At 39.2% G+C, this 19267-nt stretch overlaps 2 protein-coding genes across 2 annotated transcripts in view; one reads left to right on the top strand and one right to left on the bottom strand.

Annotated features, from left to right (window-relative positions):
• LOC139942270 (gamma-aminobutyric acid type B receptor subunit 2-like) overlaps positions 1 to 3234 on the bottom strand; it is a 36524-nt gene extending 33290 nt beyond the window's left edge. Inside the window, exon 1 of the mRNA XM_071939066.1 lies at positions 3173 to 3234. The gene's annotated coding sequence lies outside the window, so the exon portion shown is untranslated. The remainder of the gene's footprint in view (positions 1 to 3172) is intronic.
• A 2205-nt stretch (positions 3235 to 5439) lies between these two features.
• Positions 5440 to 14509, top strand: LOC139941922 (gamma-aminobutyric acid type B receptor subunit 2-like). The gene is made up of 14 exons (XM_071938566.1): positions 5440 to 5552; positions 6009 to 6110; positions 6523 to 6588; positions 6819 to 7007; positions 8174 to 8404; positions 8696 to 8759; positions 8910 to 8999; positions 9979 to 10135; positions 10317 to 10449; positions 10782 to 10889; positions 11446 to 11571; positions 12374 to 12519; positions 12936 to 13128; positions 13241 to 14509. The coding sequence occupies exons 1-14, from the start codon at positions 5448 to 5450 to the stop codon at positions 13391 to 13393; spliced, it is 1863 nt and encodes a 620-aa protein (XP_071794667.1). The 5' UTR covers positions 5440 to 5447; the 3' UTR covers positions 13394 to 14509.
• Positions 14510 to 19267: the final 4758 nt, after the last annotated feature.

Here is a 19267-nt window from a genome sequence, read left to right as displayed (position 1 = left end):
CCAAACAACCTGGTGGAAATACCTAAAAGTGAGGACAGAAAATATTTCTACGGAATTGTTTCCTTAGAATATTCGGTCTACGGTTTGGAATCCCGGGGTGCGGGGTATACTGTTTTTTTTTTTTACTTTTCAGATTTTGATTAGATGCTTTGGTGTCAAAAGTTTTACAATCAGTTGTTGCTTTATTGATGACCAAAAAGCCATCCCAAACCAGCTGTTTAAACAAAATGATGGTAAAACATGAATAACCGATGTGATGTCAAAACACTATTATTCTGTAGGTCTACGTTTTGCAATCAAACTAAAAAACCTTTTCACAACTTGAAAAACAAGACAAACTCACAAGAGCTAGACACTTATTTTATGACTAGTAAATAAATTCTGTGCCTATGCCCGGAGGAAAAATATCTGTGTAAACGTTGGACTTTACGTCAAACATTCTTCTCTAGCTAAAAAGTTAGGTAATGACCTTTTGAAACATGAACGTTCAAGTGTACATTTTCTTCGTGCGTCCAGCAGTGAGACAGAAGATTCAGTCCCCCAGTATGGTGAACTGCGTACAAACTTCTTCTGATAGTGCCCTCTTTTGAATCAGCCTCCTTTAGCCCATGTTAATTTTCCATAATTGGAAACAGAATCTAGAGTGGACAGATTTCCCTGGGACACTAGAACTCTAGTCTAGTTTCATTACGTTTTTACTCTTTAACAAGATTTGAAGCCGTTAGAGGGCGCTATAGCTACATGAACTGCTCAGCCCCTTCAGAACAAAATAATTTATTTTCTGAAAATAAACTCAAGCTATACTTATCCGAAATAAAATCTTGGGATAATGGCCCCTATCTTTTGGCTTGCAAAATAGAGCAAACATTATTATAGAGCTTTATACTGTACCCACATGGCAGCTCTATGGGTGTACCCAAAATGCTCTAAGATGAAATCAAACACCCCTATAGGGAAACGTACTTGACCTTTGTTCAACAATCCATAAGAGTCAGTACCTTCAAATCGTTGAATTGTGACTTTGCGTTTGATTTCTTTACAACCATCACCAAATGGCTCTAGCCGTGGGTTGATAGAAGGGATGCTGGTCATCTCGCCCCAGGACAAGCGCGCCCCCAACAAAGTCGCCCCTGACCGGCTGGCCCCAGGTTTCAAAGTCGCCATGACATGGTCGCCCCCTGACAAAGTCGTCATGACATGGTCGCCCCTTGACAAAGTCGCCCCCTGACAAAGTCGCCATGACATGGTCGCCCCCTGACAAAGTCGCCCCCTGACAAAGTCTCCCCACATTATTATGATAATGTAGTGGCTTAGGGTAAGAGTTAAAACAAAGTACGGTATGCAACAATTTTTTAACAGTTTAAATATACTCTACCCTTGTAGGTATCTATTTAATAACTCCCGGGTCAGATTATGCAGAGCTGGGTCAGATTAACCCAGAGCTGGGTCGGATAAACCCAGAGCTGGGTCGGATAAACCCATAGCTGGGTCAGATTAACACAGATCTAGGTCAGATGAACCCAGAGCTTGCTCAGGTTAACCCATAGCTTGGTCAGATTAACCCAGAGCTATAGGTCAGAATAACCCAGAGCTTGGTCAGATTAACCCAGAGCTAGGTCAGATTAACCCTGATCTAGGTCAGATTAACCCAGAGCTAGGTCAGATTAACCCAGAGCATGGTCAGATAAACCCAAAGCTGAGCTGGGTCAGATTAACCCAGAGCTTGAACAAAACATTGGATTTTGGCTCAGATTCTGCGCTAGTTTGACTCATTTGGGGTCATTTTGCGACAGATCTCGGAACCTGGCATACGTCCAATCTGTTCCGAGAATGATTAGAATGTAGGCCCTAACCGGCCATGTACCCCTTATAGTGTCGAGATGTATCTATTATTATCTTGCCAAAACGTCACCATCAAGAATTCGAAAACACACTCCAACTCATGTCAGACAGTAAGCATTCGAGACTAATACCGGTAGATTGTTTGGCCATGACAGTAAACGCAAAGCTCTTTAAAAGTGTATGTACATGTACTGTTCCAGGTAGTTCAAAGCTTCGCTTGATGTCATTTTAAAGCACCATTTTGTGTCATATGTCCCTAGGAGAGCCTTTTTGCACTTCATCAGCTGAGGAGATAACTTTACACCCGCTGCGTTTACATACATAAGGCCTATAGTAAAATGCACTTAATGTGTCTGTTTTACGTTTGAATGACATATTGCCAATACAACTTACGTAAGATTTGAAACTTTACATGGTTGAAATACGAATATGGAAAGGTTTGCGGTAACACCATGCAATGACTATCTCTAATGAGTTGGGGTGGTTCTGAACGAACCGTTGGTTTCAACTCCTTCAATAACACTTACATTGTCCAAGAAGTAGGCTACAGCAGCTTTCGGTAGCACATAGCATTTTGTAAAAAACATTTCACTTCGAAGTACTATACGGTTACGTTAAAAGGTATCACTGAATGGTAAAAAACGAAGCGTTAATAAAATTATTTGCAAAGCTTCACAGACTCGTGATGGGGATTATTAGTCCTGAATTTCGGCGATATCTAAAAAACGCGAAACCTCTTGAAAGGAAATCTAAAATCTAAAATTAACTATTTAAAAATATTGTATTATTTGAAAATAATTATCGAATACAAGGATGATGGAAAAAAACAGTAGGTTAATTGTACAAATAATGTATGTATTGATCATAACCAATGACAAAACACAATGGTCCATGTGAGGAAGAATCTAATACCGTGATGACCAATCAACTCCGGACAAATGGACTAGCCGGAGGCATTCTCCGCCGGGGACAACTATGGAAAATAAACACACCAGGAAGACAAAGTCAACGGTTGACCGATGGACAGGACCAAAGAGTGTACTTTCCTGTCGATATTATTGTAAAAATAAACACTTTTGCAACGCAAGATAATGAAAACGATGGACTGTAAACATCAAAGAGTCAATTGATTGGACTGATATTCACAGAAAAAACAAACCATTGCAGAAGAACACAACGTAGTTGAAAGACAAACAACATCAAAGAATGGCATGGACTGATGAGGTCCATATATAAACACCACTCTTTGGCAGAAGAAAACAATGAAAACGTTGGACTGTAAACACTGCACAGTGGATGAGAATAAGTACAGCATCCCATATATACAGACCCTTGTTCGTCATCATCGTCAAGCCTGGAGAAGACTTCTTGAAGTTCCACACATAGCGGGTGTAAACTCAAATTAAATCAGTGTAATCATTAAAACATTGCGGATGTAAACCTGAATACTTTGAGTGTCCATTTTGTCAGCTCTACAAAATTCAAATGAACATTGGTCAAAGCTTCATTCGTGGAACTACGTCACGTTTTGTTTTATTTTATTCACTTCCGACTCGTTACTCTAGACTTAATTTCGTAATGTATAGTAAACATTCCTAATTCAATTCCTATGAGCGAAGAGACGAGACTTATGTTTGTGGTTAATTGGAATTGGCCATGCAGCACCATTTGTCTCTCCATAGATTTACTTCTTGCAAACACTGGAATGCAAAATACGTAACGATATTTTACCCACATAAACATTCACAAGTAGTCAGGTAAAATAGCGGAAATGACAGGCGTGCACATAAATCGTGCACAACTTTCAGCCAATTAAAGATCTTCAAATTGACCTCAGTGTGGGTGGTGCTTGAGTTGGTGACGTCATAAGGGTGAACTCTTTATTATACCCACGTTTTTCGCTAAAATCAAAGTCATACATTTTATATTCACTCTTTGTTTCCACTACACAGCGAGGAATTAATTGATTGGTAGACGGGAAGCAATTACAATAAGAAAATGAACCAATGAAAACCTTAGGCTTCAGTCAAGAGAACAGTTTAAACTGTCAGTGAACTTTGGTGTAAAGTGGAAACAAAACCCATAAGGACAAAACAAGTAGTGTGGGCGTCACTAATACAAATAGAAGTGATGCTCTAGCAGTACGATGCATTCAAGCTGCAGGTAGTGCCAGGCAAGTTGGTATAATGCTGGTCAATTTGGTTCTTCGTCTGGTTATATTTGTAGCTGGCATCTTAGGCAGTTGTGCGAGAAATGTTTCACATCGCACACCCCTGTACATCGGCGGGCTCATGCCGGTCTTAAACGGAACATTCCAGCCTGGTCTTATCTCTCAAGCCGGTTCTAAGCAAGCCGTCGAGGACATCAATAATAGAAGTGATGTCTTACCAGGCTATGAAATTATCCTAGAATGGGCCGATACAGAGGTAAGAGTATACATTTTCCCTTCTTCGCAATCCTGCTAGATGTACCTCCAAAACCTATGAACACTAGTAGCACACAGTTCAAATCTCTCCTTGAAACTTATTATGGCACACTGAGGACTACTTCTGTGTCCGTTTTCTTTCGTTTGTTATTGGTTTACTGCACCTTGAACACCCATCAGGTAAAGGGTAGATGTGCGCATTACACGTATTATTCATTGTTTGCAGGTTGGTTTTGCCCGCACGTGTATCTATACCGGTATAGCAGATCCCCTTTCACACTGTATCTCTAATCCTCGTGGAATACGACCCCTAACCCAAACCCAACATACCCCGGTGTTTTACCTCTTACCCCTATACCTACTATATGGAGCAGGGGCGGCTTCCCGGGGGTGTGCCTGTTCGCCGGACCAGACCTGGGGGAAAGAGACCCTAGGGTGAAAAGGCCGGCCGTTGATCCCCAGGGGCATTCCCGGGGAACAAAGTATGTGTGAAAGGGGATGTAAATTGACACAACTGTGTATTAACTCGAAGCAAAATCTGACGTCGTGAACGGATAAGGTAGTGTATACGAATGCTATGTACGTATGCAACTGTTACACGATAACATCAACATACCTTTTTGAAACATCTTGTTGTCATTTGGCTTAAAGGGAAATGTTCCTTCGGCCTTGGATAGATTCTATGAGTTTATGTACACACCTCCAGTCAAGGTAGCCATATACGGCCCTGCTTTTTCTTCGGTGGCTGCAGTATTAGCTGAAGTCTTAGGAAAATGGAACATCGTTGAGGTATGTAACTCCTACAAAAACAGAGACAGTTTAGATTTTTGTTAGCATGATGTATATGTAAGAGCCGTAAACGGAAAAAATGCCGAATTATTGAATACTATTGTTGCGTATAGACGAACAGAAACAGGAGATTGTCATTAATTTGGTGTTATATCAGTGACTGTGACTTTAATCAGTCGTCGAGAGGATCAATCAGTGAATCACATCCCTCAGAATCAAATAGAACATGATCTCCAGGGGGCGCTGTTTGACTTTTCTATTATACAGTGGTTACGCCGAATCCGTTAAACACAGCTTATTAATTGAGGTCTTTTTGTTTGTGTCGTATTAGGTGTCACTTGCCTCGTCACCGGTTCTAAGTGATCGTGATAAGTATCCACACATGTATCTCATGCAATCATCAGCTTCTTTCGGGACAGCTTTCGCCCAGATTATTCGACAGTTTAACTGGGAAAAGATTGCCCTGTTATACCAAGCAGGAGAACCTCACCAGGCGGTATGTATCAAAGACAAAGTTCCTTTTAACATTCATTCAAAATACCTTTTCGGTCAAAAAACATCAACACTTTTTGGTCTAAAAGTAAAATATATTTAAACGCAAAAATTCTTGTTGTTCGATGATTTCTTTCAACACAACACCCCTCCAGCTGTGAAATGGTAAGGCCCTCGGGTAAACAACTCCTTACAACTGTCCCGGCCGTTGCTCTCTCAATAGGAATGAACAAACTGTCTTATAAGCACAGGTGCAAGCTCGCGTGTTACGCCCATGTTTCAACGCTTTTTACTGGTCATAAACAAAGGTTTATACACACCCACGACGCGCTCTCCACCAATAGGAATAGCGAAACTGTCCGAGGTATTTATGAATGCTAGTTTTTAATGGTAGTGTCGCTGCCGGTTTGTGTGTTGTGTTATTTATTCAATGATTTCACCATGTTATATTCTTTACCAGAGAATGGCAGCAGTCAACGATGAGGCACTGGTTAGTAACTTCTCAATAATCCTTGCTGAGAGTTTCTTGAATGATCCCTACGAATCTTTATTACGTCTCAAGGTAATTATGAAGATTGTTACCACCTTTAGTCGTGAACTGTCGAATGCCAAGTTGAAAGCATCTGATGAGCATAGATAGGTTACTTTAATTCCTTTTCACATTCTACCGTTTAATTAAATTTTATTTTATTTCCACACAACGAGTCCAAAGACTAAACAACATATGTGATTAGCAAATACATTAATTATTACTCTAAATCATCAAATAACACTGACAATAAAAACGTTGGGGACAAATAAACAGATAAATAAATAAATAAAAGAATTGGAAATGGGAAACTGCAAAATGGTAACTTACATTAAAAAATAAATAAAAAGTAACATGCAGAAATTAAAATAATAGGCTATATCATATACGATTCAATACATTTGTATAATTTGATTGTTCTGATATTTGATTTATATTTTTGCAGGGAAAAGACGCACGAATCATTGCTACAAGTTTTTACGAAGATACTGCGAGGGAGGTATTTTGTAAAGTTAGTATTAACGCGACTGCTTCTCCACAATGCTGCGTTTAGGGATTTCGACTGTGTCCAACTTGTCTGAAAGATTTTTATTTATTTTTTTAGTCGGAACTAACCGACATTACTGCATCAACAAAATACTTTAACGAAAGCCCAATATCTAGGAGGATAACGGACCATTGGTTTAATGTAAAGCATATACTTTTGCTCAAAACAAATAATTTGTATTTTCCTGGTCTAAGGCCTTTCATTTAGGTTTGTACGGTCCCAACTATGTCTGGATGGTACCCGGATATTTTCCCGATAACTGGCAACAGAAAACAGACGGAGTCAACTGTACTGCAGACCAACTCAAGACTGCAACCGAAGGCTATTTGGCAGTTACTTTCAATAACTTCGAAATAAGCAACGAGATTACTTCTTGTGGAAAGGTTAGAAAATGTTTCTCTATAACTCCCGGATCCCGGGTAAGAATTGACTCAGATTTCAGGTCAACGGAGCCTGACACATTTTCGGGCCAGATTGACAGAGAAAACAGCTTTAACAATGAGATTTGTACTCAGTTTCTTTGCTTATAGGTTGACCCCTTCGGGATCATGTTGACACAGATTGTAGGTTATACTGACCACACACTGGGTCAAGCCCCACGGGACGCGCATCGGGTATGTTGTGACTGGAAATTTGTATTGAAAGTACGTCCACCATTATGTCTGCATCAAAATTAGTCTGGTCCCCTGACCAAAGATTCCTTGACGTCTCTTGTTAAAAATCTAAGGTCAGTATCACCCACGGTTAAAAATAGAGCATGACGCAACTTATCAGGGTCGGGGGTCATCTCCAGGGAATGTCTGCACTAGTTGCGATAACGTAACCCTCCTCCCGACGGCCGCCAGGCCGGAGCGTTACGAGATTATTTTGATCGGCAAATGACAATCTGGTTCAACACGTATAATTTCGACAGCTAGTCACCAGATTTGCCCCATTTTTACCACTTTCAAAAACCATGACACTTAATCCTCAATCAATGTCTAATGAACACTCAAGTCAAAACACCTAATTTATTTAGGCACAACGCCTGCGTTTGCTTTAAATAACAATAGCTGGCATAAAAACTCCTGGATCTACGGCCGACAGGACTGACATTTAATATGATTCCATACCGACCATCAACGATACTGTCCGAATGTTGACGACAACACGTTCGGAACATTTCGGATAACTTCGAAAAAGGAGGAATTCCTCCTTTTTGGTCACGTGATTTTGGGTGATACCGGACGCTAAATTCGACAGAGCCTAGTCGGAGATTTTTGGGTCTGGGAACCAGACTACATCAAAATGCGATACGCAGTCTACTGAAAAGTGTGGTATCAATTAGGGGATGACCAATTGTGTACGAGTGGTCAACATCAAGCAGCCTGCTTGGTGGTCAATTAACGGACCAATTCCAGGAATTTATTCAGGAATCAACATCGGCTGTGATTAGTGTGCAAGAATTTAAATTTGAATAACACGTGGCTGTAACAACCCTGTTAACCTTGATTACCCCAAAACTTGCATATTTGTTGTCCTAATGTTTCCCTTCTCTACTCCATCGCAGAGTACAATTGACTTTCAGCTACTCATGGAAGACGTTGTGGGATACACTCTTACCCGGACTGATGCTGCACTGGCTGCGTTGGGTTACGATGGTATGTGGGCATTAGCAATGGCCATGCATAAAGCTGAAACTGTATTAAGAAGGAGACTGGATACCTACCAGTACGGGGATGAGGAATACGCACGGGTAGTCGGTGACACCATTTTGAATCTGGAGTTTAGTGGTTTGTCGGTGGGTAATAAGTGTTCCAAATAACCTAACATAAGAAAGCCTTCATGTTCTCATTTATTTTCCCTCAATACACCATTGCACCACCCTGCACGTGAAGCTTTCTGATATATTTTAATATTAAGCGTTTAATGAACGGTGATCACTGCACACGTGCAATTATCCTAGAGAAGCATCGATCAGTAGGTGCCCGATCAACTCAATCGACGATGTTATTGAAAGTAGCGATGTCCTTTTCGCTTTGAAACTGAATAAATTCAGATACTGTTAACGAGTTTTCTGGGTTTTTTCCAGGGTCCTGTCAAGTTCACCAAGACTGGCGCCAGGATTGGTAATTTACTGGTAGAGCAAAATATAGGTAAGTTTAGAAGGAGCTTATGCCTATCACAACTCGACGTTTTGATCAATAAACTCCGGTCGTCTATATTAAGAGAATACGTCAAGTTCTTGTTGTGAAGTAAACATGTTATGGCTTATGTATAACTATCTTTTCTTTCCACATGTCTAGCCGGCGAAGATATCATTGTGGGAACATTTGACAACATCAAGAAAAAGCTTCACTGGAATATTCCTGTTGAGAATCTTTGGTATTACAGTGGTAAGTGATTTTGTTTATAATAGCAAGTTGAACGAAAATGTCAAGTCGTGAACTTTGCTGAATTTCATTTAAAATGTTTTTAATGAATAAGGAAATCGAGTCATATGATTATAGATAGGCTTTAATTGTGTACCATTTTGAATACCCTTATCCAGCGCTTTCCTGAGAGATTTGCGAAAAGCTCCGTCACGTGATCTTTCTCAAAACGTCATAGTTGGGAGCTCCAATTTGTAAAGCCGCTTTGTTGCTGCGTGTAGGTGTAACAAACAAACCCCAACAAATGACGTCAAAGCACTGTCCTTTGACGTGCGCCGTCAGCGGCAGAACTGTTTTTAGTTTTTCAAATGTTTTTTTAATTGTTAATTTCAATTTTTTTAAATGGTGTACAAACGCAATATAAACAAGTTAAAATACTATTTTCGTTGAAAACATCCCGCTCAAGTAGCTGTTGAAAGGGTCTTACTCATAATGAGTAAAACAATGTCATGTTAATAATTTTCGTCTTAGTGATCATACGTCGAAAATGATTTTAGCATGTCACAACGTATTTTCATGAAATTGTTTTCCTAAAAACTACAGCACCTTAGCAACTAATACTTTAAGGTACGCTTTCTATCATTATCTTCAAACGGTGTAAGTTTAATGTAAATCTGTGCACACTGTGTTTTGTGTAACAAAAAGTACCCAAAGTTTTGTTTACACAAGAGACATTGATTCATTGTACTGTATTGTATTGTATTCATACTTAAAGACAGCACACCCAATATCATGAACTTCTTGAAGCACAACAAGTACGACGAATATGCGTAGTTAACGTTTACCATCTAGCAGTTGCCACATGCCATATTTAACTGGTATCCTGCGCATTAGTATTTTGGTAGAAAGTTATTCAGAAATATTTTTCTGCTGAACGCAGCTCTATGAATTATGTCCGTATCCAGTTGGTAGAGTGTGCAATGATTCAATTTGTCTGTAATAGGAGGGCATCCCCCGTACGATTCTGACATCACTGTAACCATAGTGAACCTACAAGCCACGCCCCTTCTCATCGTAGTCATCATGTCGGTATTGGCAAGTCTTGGAACTGTCCTTGCATTGATGTTTCTGGGATTTAACTTTTGGAAGCGCAAACACAAGTAAGTAGTAGTTACGTTTTAACACGTGAATACTGCACAAACAAAGCAGTTAGTTTTCGACCACGTTTGAAATTTGAGATCAGTGGTTCCTTCACTCAATTAGTTTTTTGGTTGGGACTGAAAATAAATCATAAAGCAAACAAATTATCAATTTTTCCCATACCTTTTGTTTCATCTGCAGACAAATCAAAATGTCCAGCCCCAATATCAATAACTTCATAGCGTGTGGTATCATGATGGCGTATGTGTGTGTGATGCTACTGGGCATTGATCGTTCTATGGTAGATGACAACTCGTTGGTAACAATCTGCAAGGTAAGCAAGTATTGCATAAATCACTCAAATCAGCTGGGCCAGTTTCATATCTGTGAATTTTGTTCACAAATTATATAAATGCAGTTAAAATTTTTCGTATTGTCTTGCTGTAAGATAGAAACAGTTAACTGTAGATAGAATTGCTAGCTGTTCAATCCTAGAGCTCTTATAAGGATGTATAGCACTGCTTGTGTTTTATATTTGTTGTCGTATCGATGGGAACCAAACTGATTCGTTTGTAGATTACTCTGCAGTCTTTATGCTAAAGTTTATTAATCTGTCTTCTTCTACCAACATATTTGATTTTTGCATTGTCCCTACTTTATTTTCAGACTCGATCCTGGCTCATTGCAGTGGCATTCACGCTTGCTTTTGGTGGAATGTTCTCAAAGACGTGGAGAGTATACAGTATCATCATCTACAACAAAACAAAGAAAAAGGTCATTGATGATGTAACTTATAATTGTTAATTTCTTTGTAATCAACATGCTTCCAAAAATGTGTTCTAGTTTTTGCACAAACAAACATTATTAAATAATCGATTATGAAAATAACGCACAAAAACTCGAAGCCCCAATCATCACATAGGTTGTAGTGGGAATCTCATGAATTCTTTAGAGAGTTACTAAAACTCGAAGCCCCAATCATCCCATAGGTTGTAGTGGGAATCTCATGAATTCTTTAGAGAGTTACTAAAACAAGAAGCCCCAATCATCCCATAGGTTGTAGTGGGAATCTCATGAATTCTTTAGAGAGTTACTAAAACAAGAAGCCCCAATCATCCCATAGGTTGTAGTGGGAATCTCATGAATTCTTTAGAGAGTAGCTCGAAGCCCCAATCATCCCTTAGGTTGTAGTGGGAATCTCATGAATTCTTTAAAGAGTTACTTTGGTACTTCTGTGCAAGATGGGACACATTTGAGAATTTGTGCCAAGAGATTTTATCCTTGAAGGAATTTAACTGATGCTGTGTTTTATGTTCATTTGTGTCTATAGGTAATCAAGGACCGATATCTCTTTGGTATTATTGTTGTGCTGCTTCTGGTAGATTTCGCAATCCTCATCCCATGGCAGATCATTGATCCTCTACATATTGAGGAAGTTAGAATCAATATTCCGCAGGTAAGCAAGCAATATTATTGGCATTACTGCCAAAGTTTCAATGAATATTTAGATTTTTAAAGAGGATACAAAAAGCTGAAATGCACTGGTAATAATAATTGACCAGTTTTCTCAGTTGGTATATCCAAACATAAAATGCACAAAATTACTGAACATCGGCAAACCAGGTGCTTGCATACATAAGATTTTATGAAATATAAACGCAATGTATTTACGTTTACGATCATCCAACTTTTACATTTTGATAACAATAGAAATAAAATAGATGTTAAATTTGCATCGGGGATAAAGAATATTAATTTTTGGTTTTTACCCATATACACCGATGTGTATAGCACTGTATACTCAGTACTTTCCCGAGTCCTGTGAAAAATAAAAATGCCTGTGATTTTTTTCACAGGACTCGGGAAAGTACTGAGTATACAGTGCTACACACATCGGTGTATATGGGTAAAAACCAAAAATTAATATTCTTTATCCCCGATGCAAATTTAACATCTATTAAATCGTTTGCAGTACCCGCTGCTAAAACATTGGTTTCGAACTGCCTCTAGCTACCGGGCAGTCTCGGTGGTCTAGTTGGTATGACACTGCTCTAGAATTGCAAAGGTCGTGGGTTCGAATCCCACCCGAGTAAAATGCCTGTGATTTTTTTTTCACAGGACTCGGGATAGTACTGAGTATACAGTGCTACACACATCGGTGTATATGGGTAAAAACCAAAAATTAATAGAGATAAAGATATCCAATTCACTGGACATGAACGTCATTTTAAAAAAGAATTTATGTTTAACTTTCTCAGACCGAGGATGATTTATCAAACTACAGACGGTATGAGATGCTGTATGTAAACTGCACGTCTGAAAGTAACAACATATGGATGATGGTTATATTCGTCTACAAGGCGTTTGTCGTCGTGTTTGGCGCGTTCCTGGCTTGGTCAACGAGGTACAAACAAACAAAACTTGCCTTTGCTTTTGTTTGATTTATCTAACGCCTTTTTCAAACCCATACGCTTGAATAATATAAACCAGTTATAAACAAGCATTTACATGCACATTTTCCAATAGTACGCTAAGGGCAGTAAACCCACAGAGAGGATGAACAGTCCTGGGTTAAGATTTAGGCATGCATCATGTACCCGAAAGGGCTTGGACATTCATGGCTGTTTTGAAGATAACCAAACCAATGTTGGTAACCAATGAGCATGTAGTTGTTGAGAATGTCATGATTCACGCGAGTGTTTTGGAAATTCGCGCATTTTTATATCAGTTTGTTTTAATTACAACGAAGAGAGAACTATTCAACCATTTGAACAACCTTATCACCATTTTTGTAAATGTTGATTGTCATGTGTTTTTCAGAAACATCAACGTTCCCGGTCTAAACGATAGTTACTACGTAGGTCTATCAATCTATAACACCGTCATCTGCTGTGTCGTTGCTGTGCCGTTATCTTTTCTCTCACTGTCTTCAATTGGAGTCACATTTGCGCTCGTTTCTTCTTTTATGCTATTTTGCATAACGACTTCTCTTTGCATGATGTTCTTCCCGAAGGTACGTTACAAGGTTACAGAATGGTTGATCCCAAGCAGTTCCAACTCCATGCAAATCCAAACCCTTATGATGAACCGATTAATTATATGGAATTATGTGTGTTTAATTTCAGCTGAACGCCGTGTATCGTAATAAAGTTGGAGAGAACACTCATGGGCTTGGATTTGTAACTGCTACTAGTCACATCTCAGCACCAGAGGGACGTGACTTTCAAGACACTGACCTTAGTAACGTACAGACCATAAGCAATATTGTCAAGTCTTAGGTACTAAATGAGTAGCAGTTAAGAACTGCACAAATACTGAACACTCATTAAGATTGAGTAAATAGGCTTGGTTTCATACCCATAGTATGGAGGGCACCTATAGCACTAAAGTCTGCATGTGTTTCTGTAGATTGCAATAATAGTGTGCCAATGTGCACCTATATAGCACTAAAGTCTGCATGCGTTTCTGTAGATTGCAACAATAGTGTGCCAATGTGCACATTATGTTTTCTCAAATCAATTGGCAAACCATGGACGTTTTCCTTATTTGTACTTATGGTTTCTTGGGCGATGTGAGGAAAAACCATTCATAAAGCCATTTATGACTAAGTGAAGAGGGGGAAATTAGTAGACAAAGAAGCAAATTAAGATCACAAAGTATATCAGACTCTTCTGAATCGGTTGATTCTTTTATCAGATTTCATTATATTGGTTATTGCATCTCATGCTACAGATTGTTTCGTATCAACTTTTGGATATTTCAGGGAAACATATTGACTTCTAGGCACAAAGATATTTTGTTATTGTATACAAAATGAGCAACTAACCAATCAATTTAAATTGTCTTGTTTTACCCAAGCACCGGTTTATGTGTAAATTACTATACACAGCACCTTCCAGGGTCATAGAGTGTTTAATTCACGAACGTTCTCGCAATTATGCGCGATAAAGTACACGATTCAGACGTCTTTATCACAATACAGGAATCCCAAAAGTAATGCAAGGTCTGCACTGCGACTGTGTTTCATTTCATATCGATATGAAACAATAAATGTAACTTCAGAGTTTTTCTTTAAGGATGATTCTGTGCTTAATCATATCAATTTCAACTAGTTATATGACTACCAGATTTGCTCAATATTAGTTAAATTCAAATAACAGCCAACTCCATTTATCATTAAATTGTTTATTTCGAGATGTTATTTACAATTTGTTTCGAATTATATTTTGTTATTACTTAAGTGTTCTTATTATGCCATTGTTTCCATTTACTGACAGAAGTTACGATTTCTATGAGGTTTTTGAACAGTTTGTATGTACAACCATTTTGTAAACACAAGTAATAAATAAGGGAACCAATATGTGGTGAAGAGGTTTTCAGCTAGTGGTTTAATCCCAACGAGGCCTGATTCTTGATAATTTTACGTCGAGGTAAATTATCAAGAACCAGGCCTCGGCGGGTTTAAACCACTAGTTAAAAACCGATTCAACACACTTTGATTCCCATTCATAAATACCTTTTCGGTCAAAAACATCAACACTTTTTGGTCAAAAAGTAAAATAAATGCAAAAATTATAATTGTTCAATGATTTCTTTCAACATAATACTCCTCCAGCTATGAAATGGTCAGGCCATCGGATAAACAACTCCTTATAAAGGAATGTTGTGCGCGTCGCGTGTATCGCGTGATGCGGCACAACTGTTTCAGCCGTTGCTCTCGACCAATATGAATGAAGAAACTGTCTTATAAGAACAGGTGCAAGCCTGGTGTCACGCCCATGTGTGAACACTTTTTACTGGTCATAAACAAATGTTCATACACACCCACGTGACGCGCTCTCCACCAATAGGAATAGCGAAACTGTCTGAGGTATTTATGAATATGTATTAAAACCTGTCATTAAGTTACCCTGTGGGTAGAATCCATTAATGACCGCCCTTTTTATAAGAACTCCAAAAGATAAATGACTGCCATCAACCATGTCTTGTAGCCTACGGATGGCTTCTATAAAGGTGGACTGGCAAATTTGCATCATATCAGGGCCCAACTTCATGGCTCTGCTTTACCGCCGTAATCTGCGCTTACGATCACGATTCCCCGCTTACTTGCAAGCGCCGAATTTCTGCGCCAGATAAAAGCGTAGAATGCCTAGTAGTAACTTAGCGCGGAGTAGTATACGCGTGAACAGAGGGCAAAGCGCTATAATATAACCCGTGAAACACGCTTGCGTAATCACAGAATTCCTTTCTTCCGTAAGCGCCCATTCCGTGCTTACGGTAAGCAGAGCCATGAAATTGGGCCCAGATAGTTTGAAGTTAAAAAGGGATTGTTTCCGTTAAAACATTACACTCTAAAATTGTAAAAACGTATTGTCGGAAAATGTGTATTAAATAGTGTTCAAGATGTCTATAAATTAAACTTGTTTGCACCTTAATATCAGCTCATTTACGAAGAGTGTGCTATCTTTATTGAAACCCGGCCCTTATACTCAGCAATAGCTACAGTTACTTGACAATGCAGTGTCTCATCGAGATGGTTTATTTACATTCCTCATAATGTGACACTCACTATAGGGAAGAGATGTACAAGAAAGAATAACGATAAATTTATTTCTCTGGCGGTTGGTGGTGGTGTTCAGGGATGGGTAAAATGCACATTATGCAATCAGCCACTGGGGATCAGTGACGTCAGCCCATCGTGCCTTGTGGTGAGGTTCCGCAAGCAGGGAAATAATATGAAGCGCCATCTATAGTGACACAGTTGGATAGCATTTCGGTTTGGATTGAGTTGAGAAAAACAAACAAAAAAAACACAATATAAACATACATACAACAGCGCCTTTTTCGAGATCAAAGCGCTGAAAAGAGCAAAACATACACTTTGCCATAAGCCCGTTGCGTACAACAAACAGTTAAGGCGAGTCCACTTATCAGAACAGAGTATGAGTGCAACATTTTTGGGGCAAATTTGAACCTGATTCCGGGAGGTGATTTTTGTTCTTCTAACTCTTCTGTACGAAATAGCCACTACCGAAGTGCTTTTTAATGGGGAATTGTTTTTTATCGATTCAAAAGAGGGAATCCCTACAAAAAAACTACCAGGAAAACTTTTGAGGGTGGCAGTTCTAATGTGCAGGGGAAAACATTGCTTCCTGTAGCCAGGGATTCCTACTCGTTTCGGGTCTGCGTGACCAAGAAACTGGTTAAATAAAAAGGATTTGACTCAGTTCTGGGTCAGTTTATCCCCAACAAAGGACTCGGATGAGTTGTGTTTCCGCTTGATGTGATTTTAAAAAGCCCTTTTTGAAATGTTGCCCTTCTATAGAGCCGTTTGCACTTCATCGGCTCAGATGGTGGAACCCCGGCTGAGTGATACACAGTAAAGTACATTGGTCTTTATAAATCCGTGTGGATCCAGGCACCGAAGTGACAGGTTAAGAATAAGTCACATGAAGCTGTTTGATACCCTTCAAGTACAAATTATTAACTAAAAAAACTAAAAAAAAACTTAAACGGTAGATGACGTTGGGGTATGTCCAATTTTGGAAGAAAAAAAAAAAAGATTCAGTTCCTTTCTGAAATATGATCATGATATAATTTGTCAACGTGAGGTTGTAGACTTGTTTCTTTTTCACATTCATTTTACGCGAACTTTATTTATTTGAAAAGTTGTGCATTGCAACACTCTACCACTCAAATCATAGTCTTGGCCCAAGACGATGGTGTTTGATTCTGGATAGTGTACTACGCGCGGTTGAATCGCCAAAGCGCGCCCGCCACGGTATGATTTAGTTACGTGGACGGCTCGAAATCTAGACTACACTCTGCAAGCTGCAGAGTGTAGTCTAGATTTCGAGCCGGCCGTCCAGGTAACTAAATCATACCGTGGCGGGCGCGCTTTGGCGATTCAACCGCGCGTAGTACACTATCCAGAATCAAGCACCATCGTCTTGGGCCAAGACTACTCAAATCATAATCCGTAGTCACATAATATTCTGTACAACAATTACAATGAGAAAAACAGGTTGCTTTACATGTTTTACATTACGTACATTTATTCCACATACAATCTGCTATTGACGGTGGTTTGAACCAATAGGAATTACTTTTCATAGTCTATAAACGGCAACTTCAGATATGTATTGTTGCCTGCAAAACTTTACACTATTTGCATGACTGAAGGCCCGTGTTTCGTTTATTGTGAGGATCAAGCCAGTTTATCCTTGTATATGAAGAGACAATTTTTGTTGAATATTATTTTTGGGTCCCAAGATCATTTAATTTGTTGGGAAAGTTATTTGTAGGGAACGGAGCAATAAATCGAAGAAACGAACCAAATAATATAATGATCAAACATGTAGAGTGTCCCTTCCTTTGCCGGCTCCTACCGATACTGGAAATTATAAAAGCTTTCATACATTTTTGACCGTTCTTGTAAAAATAGTTATCAACTACAAGGATGATTAAAGAAAAACAGTTTATTGTATAAATAATTTGTGGTGTTCAGCGCACAAACACTGAGCTTGTAATAAGCAATTATCTCGTACAAACGGGCTAGCCGGAGGCACTCTCAGGGGTACAACTATACTGGAAGAAACACGCCGGGAATCAAACGTAAATATGGACCGACAACATCAAAGAGTATACAAACCTTTACAGAGGAAGGAAACAATATTGATGGTTTGTAAACATCATAATTGAACTGGTAATCACAGAAACGCAAACTCATGCAGAGGAAAATAACACAATAATGGACTTACAAGATCAAAAAAGATGAAAACATCGAACACGATGGACTGTTAACACCAACCATCAGTGGAAGGGAATGAGACAAGCATACTATGTATGAAGCGCTAATTTCATGCTACTTCGCTTCGCTCATACGCATGAAAAACAGTTTAGTGTTAATGGACACGCCATAGTAAAGGACAAGGAGGCAATATGATTTGATTCAAATTATTTATTTACAGCATGGGGTAATGGTGGGATCACAAACGGCTTTTGAAAATACGCAGAGATAAATGATAAAACGATCTGAACTCGATGCAAGTGATTTCACCTGAATGGGACAAGCATACTATCTATGAAGCGCTATATACATGGTGTTGTTGTTACATTATACACAGACATAATATGAAGACTTTATGCTTCATATCTCATAAGGTTCACCGAAACCATTAGTTGCAGAAAATGCTATGTAGTAGTGTTACCGTGGCAGTTTTTCAAACTATTTCTCTCTGAAATGAAGTAATTTTCGAAAAAGGATTTTTTCCAGCAACAGCCGAGTTTGGTTGTTACAAACCACCATAGGGACGATGTCTTAACATGCTGTAAAATGTACATGGTTTTTCAGCTTTTCTTTCCTCTGACCCACACAACGGAATAAGCCCCTATTTTTCACAGTTTTGCTATTTTATGTAGGTTGTTCATACCAAGCACTGTCGATAAATCCAGCTCTAACCAATCCTGCATGCACCTTCAAATGACATTGCGTTGAGCTTCATACGATTTTCGGAAGTATCATCAAATTTCGTAACACAGCAATATTTCCAAACTCGACTCTGATGAGAGTATACGCTAACGATTATGGTCATGGAAATTTGGTAGTGCATGAAACCAAGACATTTTTCACTCCTTAAATTGCAAATAATGTTATACATAATACTGATACTTACCCTCTTCAACAATATTGTAGAAGAAAATACCCGCGGCGTAGGTCGGGTAAAATAGCGGAAGCGTGCACCTGCACACACATTACGCACTACATCCACCGTTACGCACTACATCCACCATTACGCACTACATCCACCATTACGCACTACATCCACCATTACGCACTACATCCACCATTACGCACTACATCCACCATTACGCACTACATCCACCATTACGCACTACATCCACCATTACGCACTACATCCACCATTACGCACTACATCCACCATTACGCACTACATCCACCATTACGCACTACATCCACCATTACGCACTACATCCACCATTACGCACTACATCCACCATTACGCACTACATCCACCATTACGCACTACATCCACCATTACGCACTACATCCACCATTACGCACTACATCCACCATTACGCACTACATCCACACGTCTATAACTTCCAGCCAATGATATATCTTTGATTAC

Source organism: Asterias amurensis, chromosome 9, assembly GCF_032118995.1.
Source record: "Asterias amurensis chromosome 9, ASM3211899v1".
In the NCBI taxonomy this organism is placed as follows: Eukaryota; Metazoa; Echinodermata; class Asteroidea; order Forcipulatida; family Asteriidae; genus Asterias; species Asterias amurensis.
The sequence above is the reverse complement of the archived record's forward strand: the minus strand, read 5'-3'. Positions and strand labels throughout refer to the sequence as shown.

What these genes read in the sequence shown, in the direction of transcription:
- LOC139941922 (XM_071938566.1), top strand. Translation starts at nt 5,448, where the DNA reads ATGCAATCATCAGCTTCTTTCGGGACAGCTTTCGCCCAGATTATTCGA. An exon ending in CGAGGGAGGTATTTTGTAAA is followed by an intron (nt 6,589 to 6,818) that starts GTTAGTATTAAC and finishes TCCTGGTCTAAG; the next exon opens with GCCTTTCATTTAGGTTTGTA. An exon ending in GAATCTTTGGTATTACAGTG is followed by an intron (nt 9,000 to 9,978) that starts GTAAGTGATTTT and finishes TGTCTGTAATAG; the next exon opens with GAGGGCATCCCCCGTACGAT.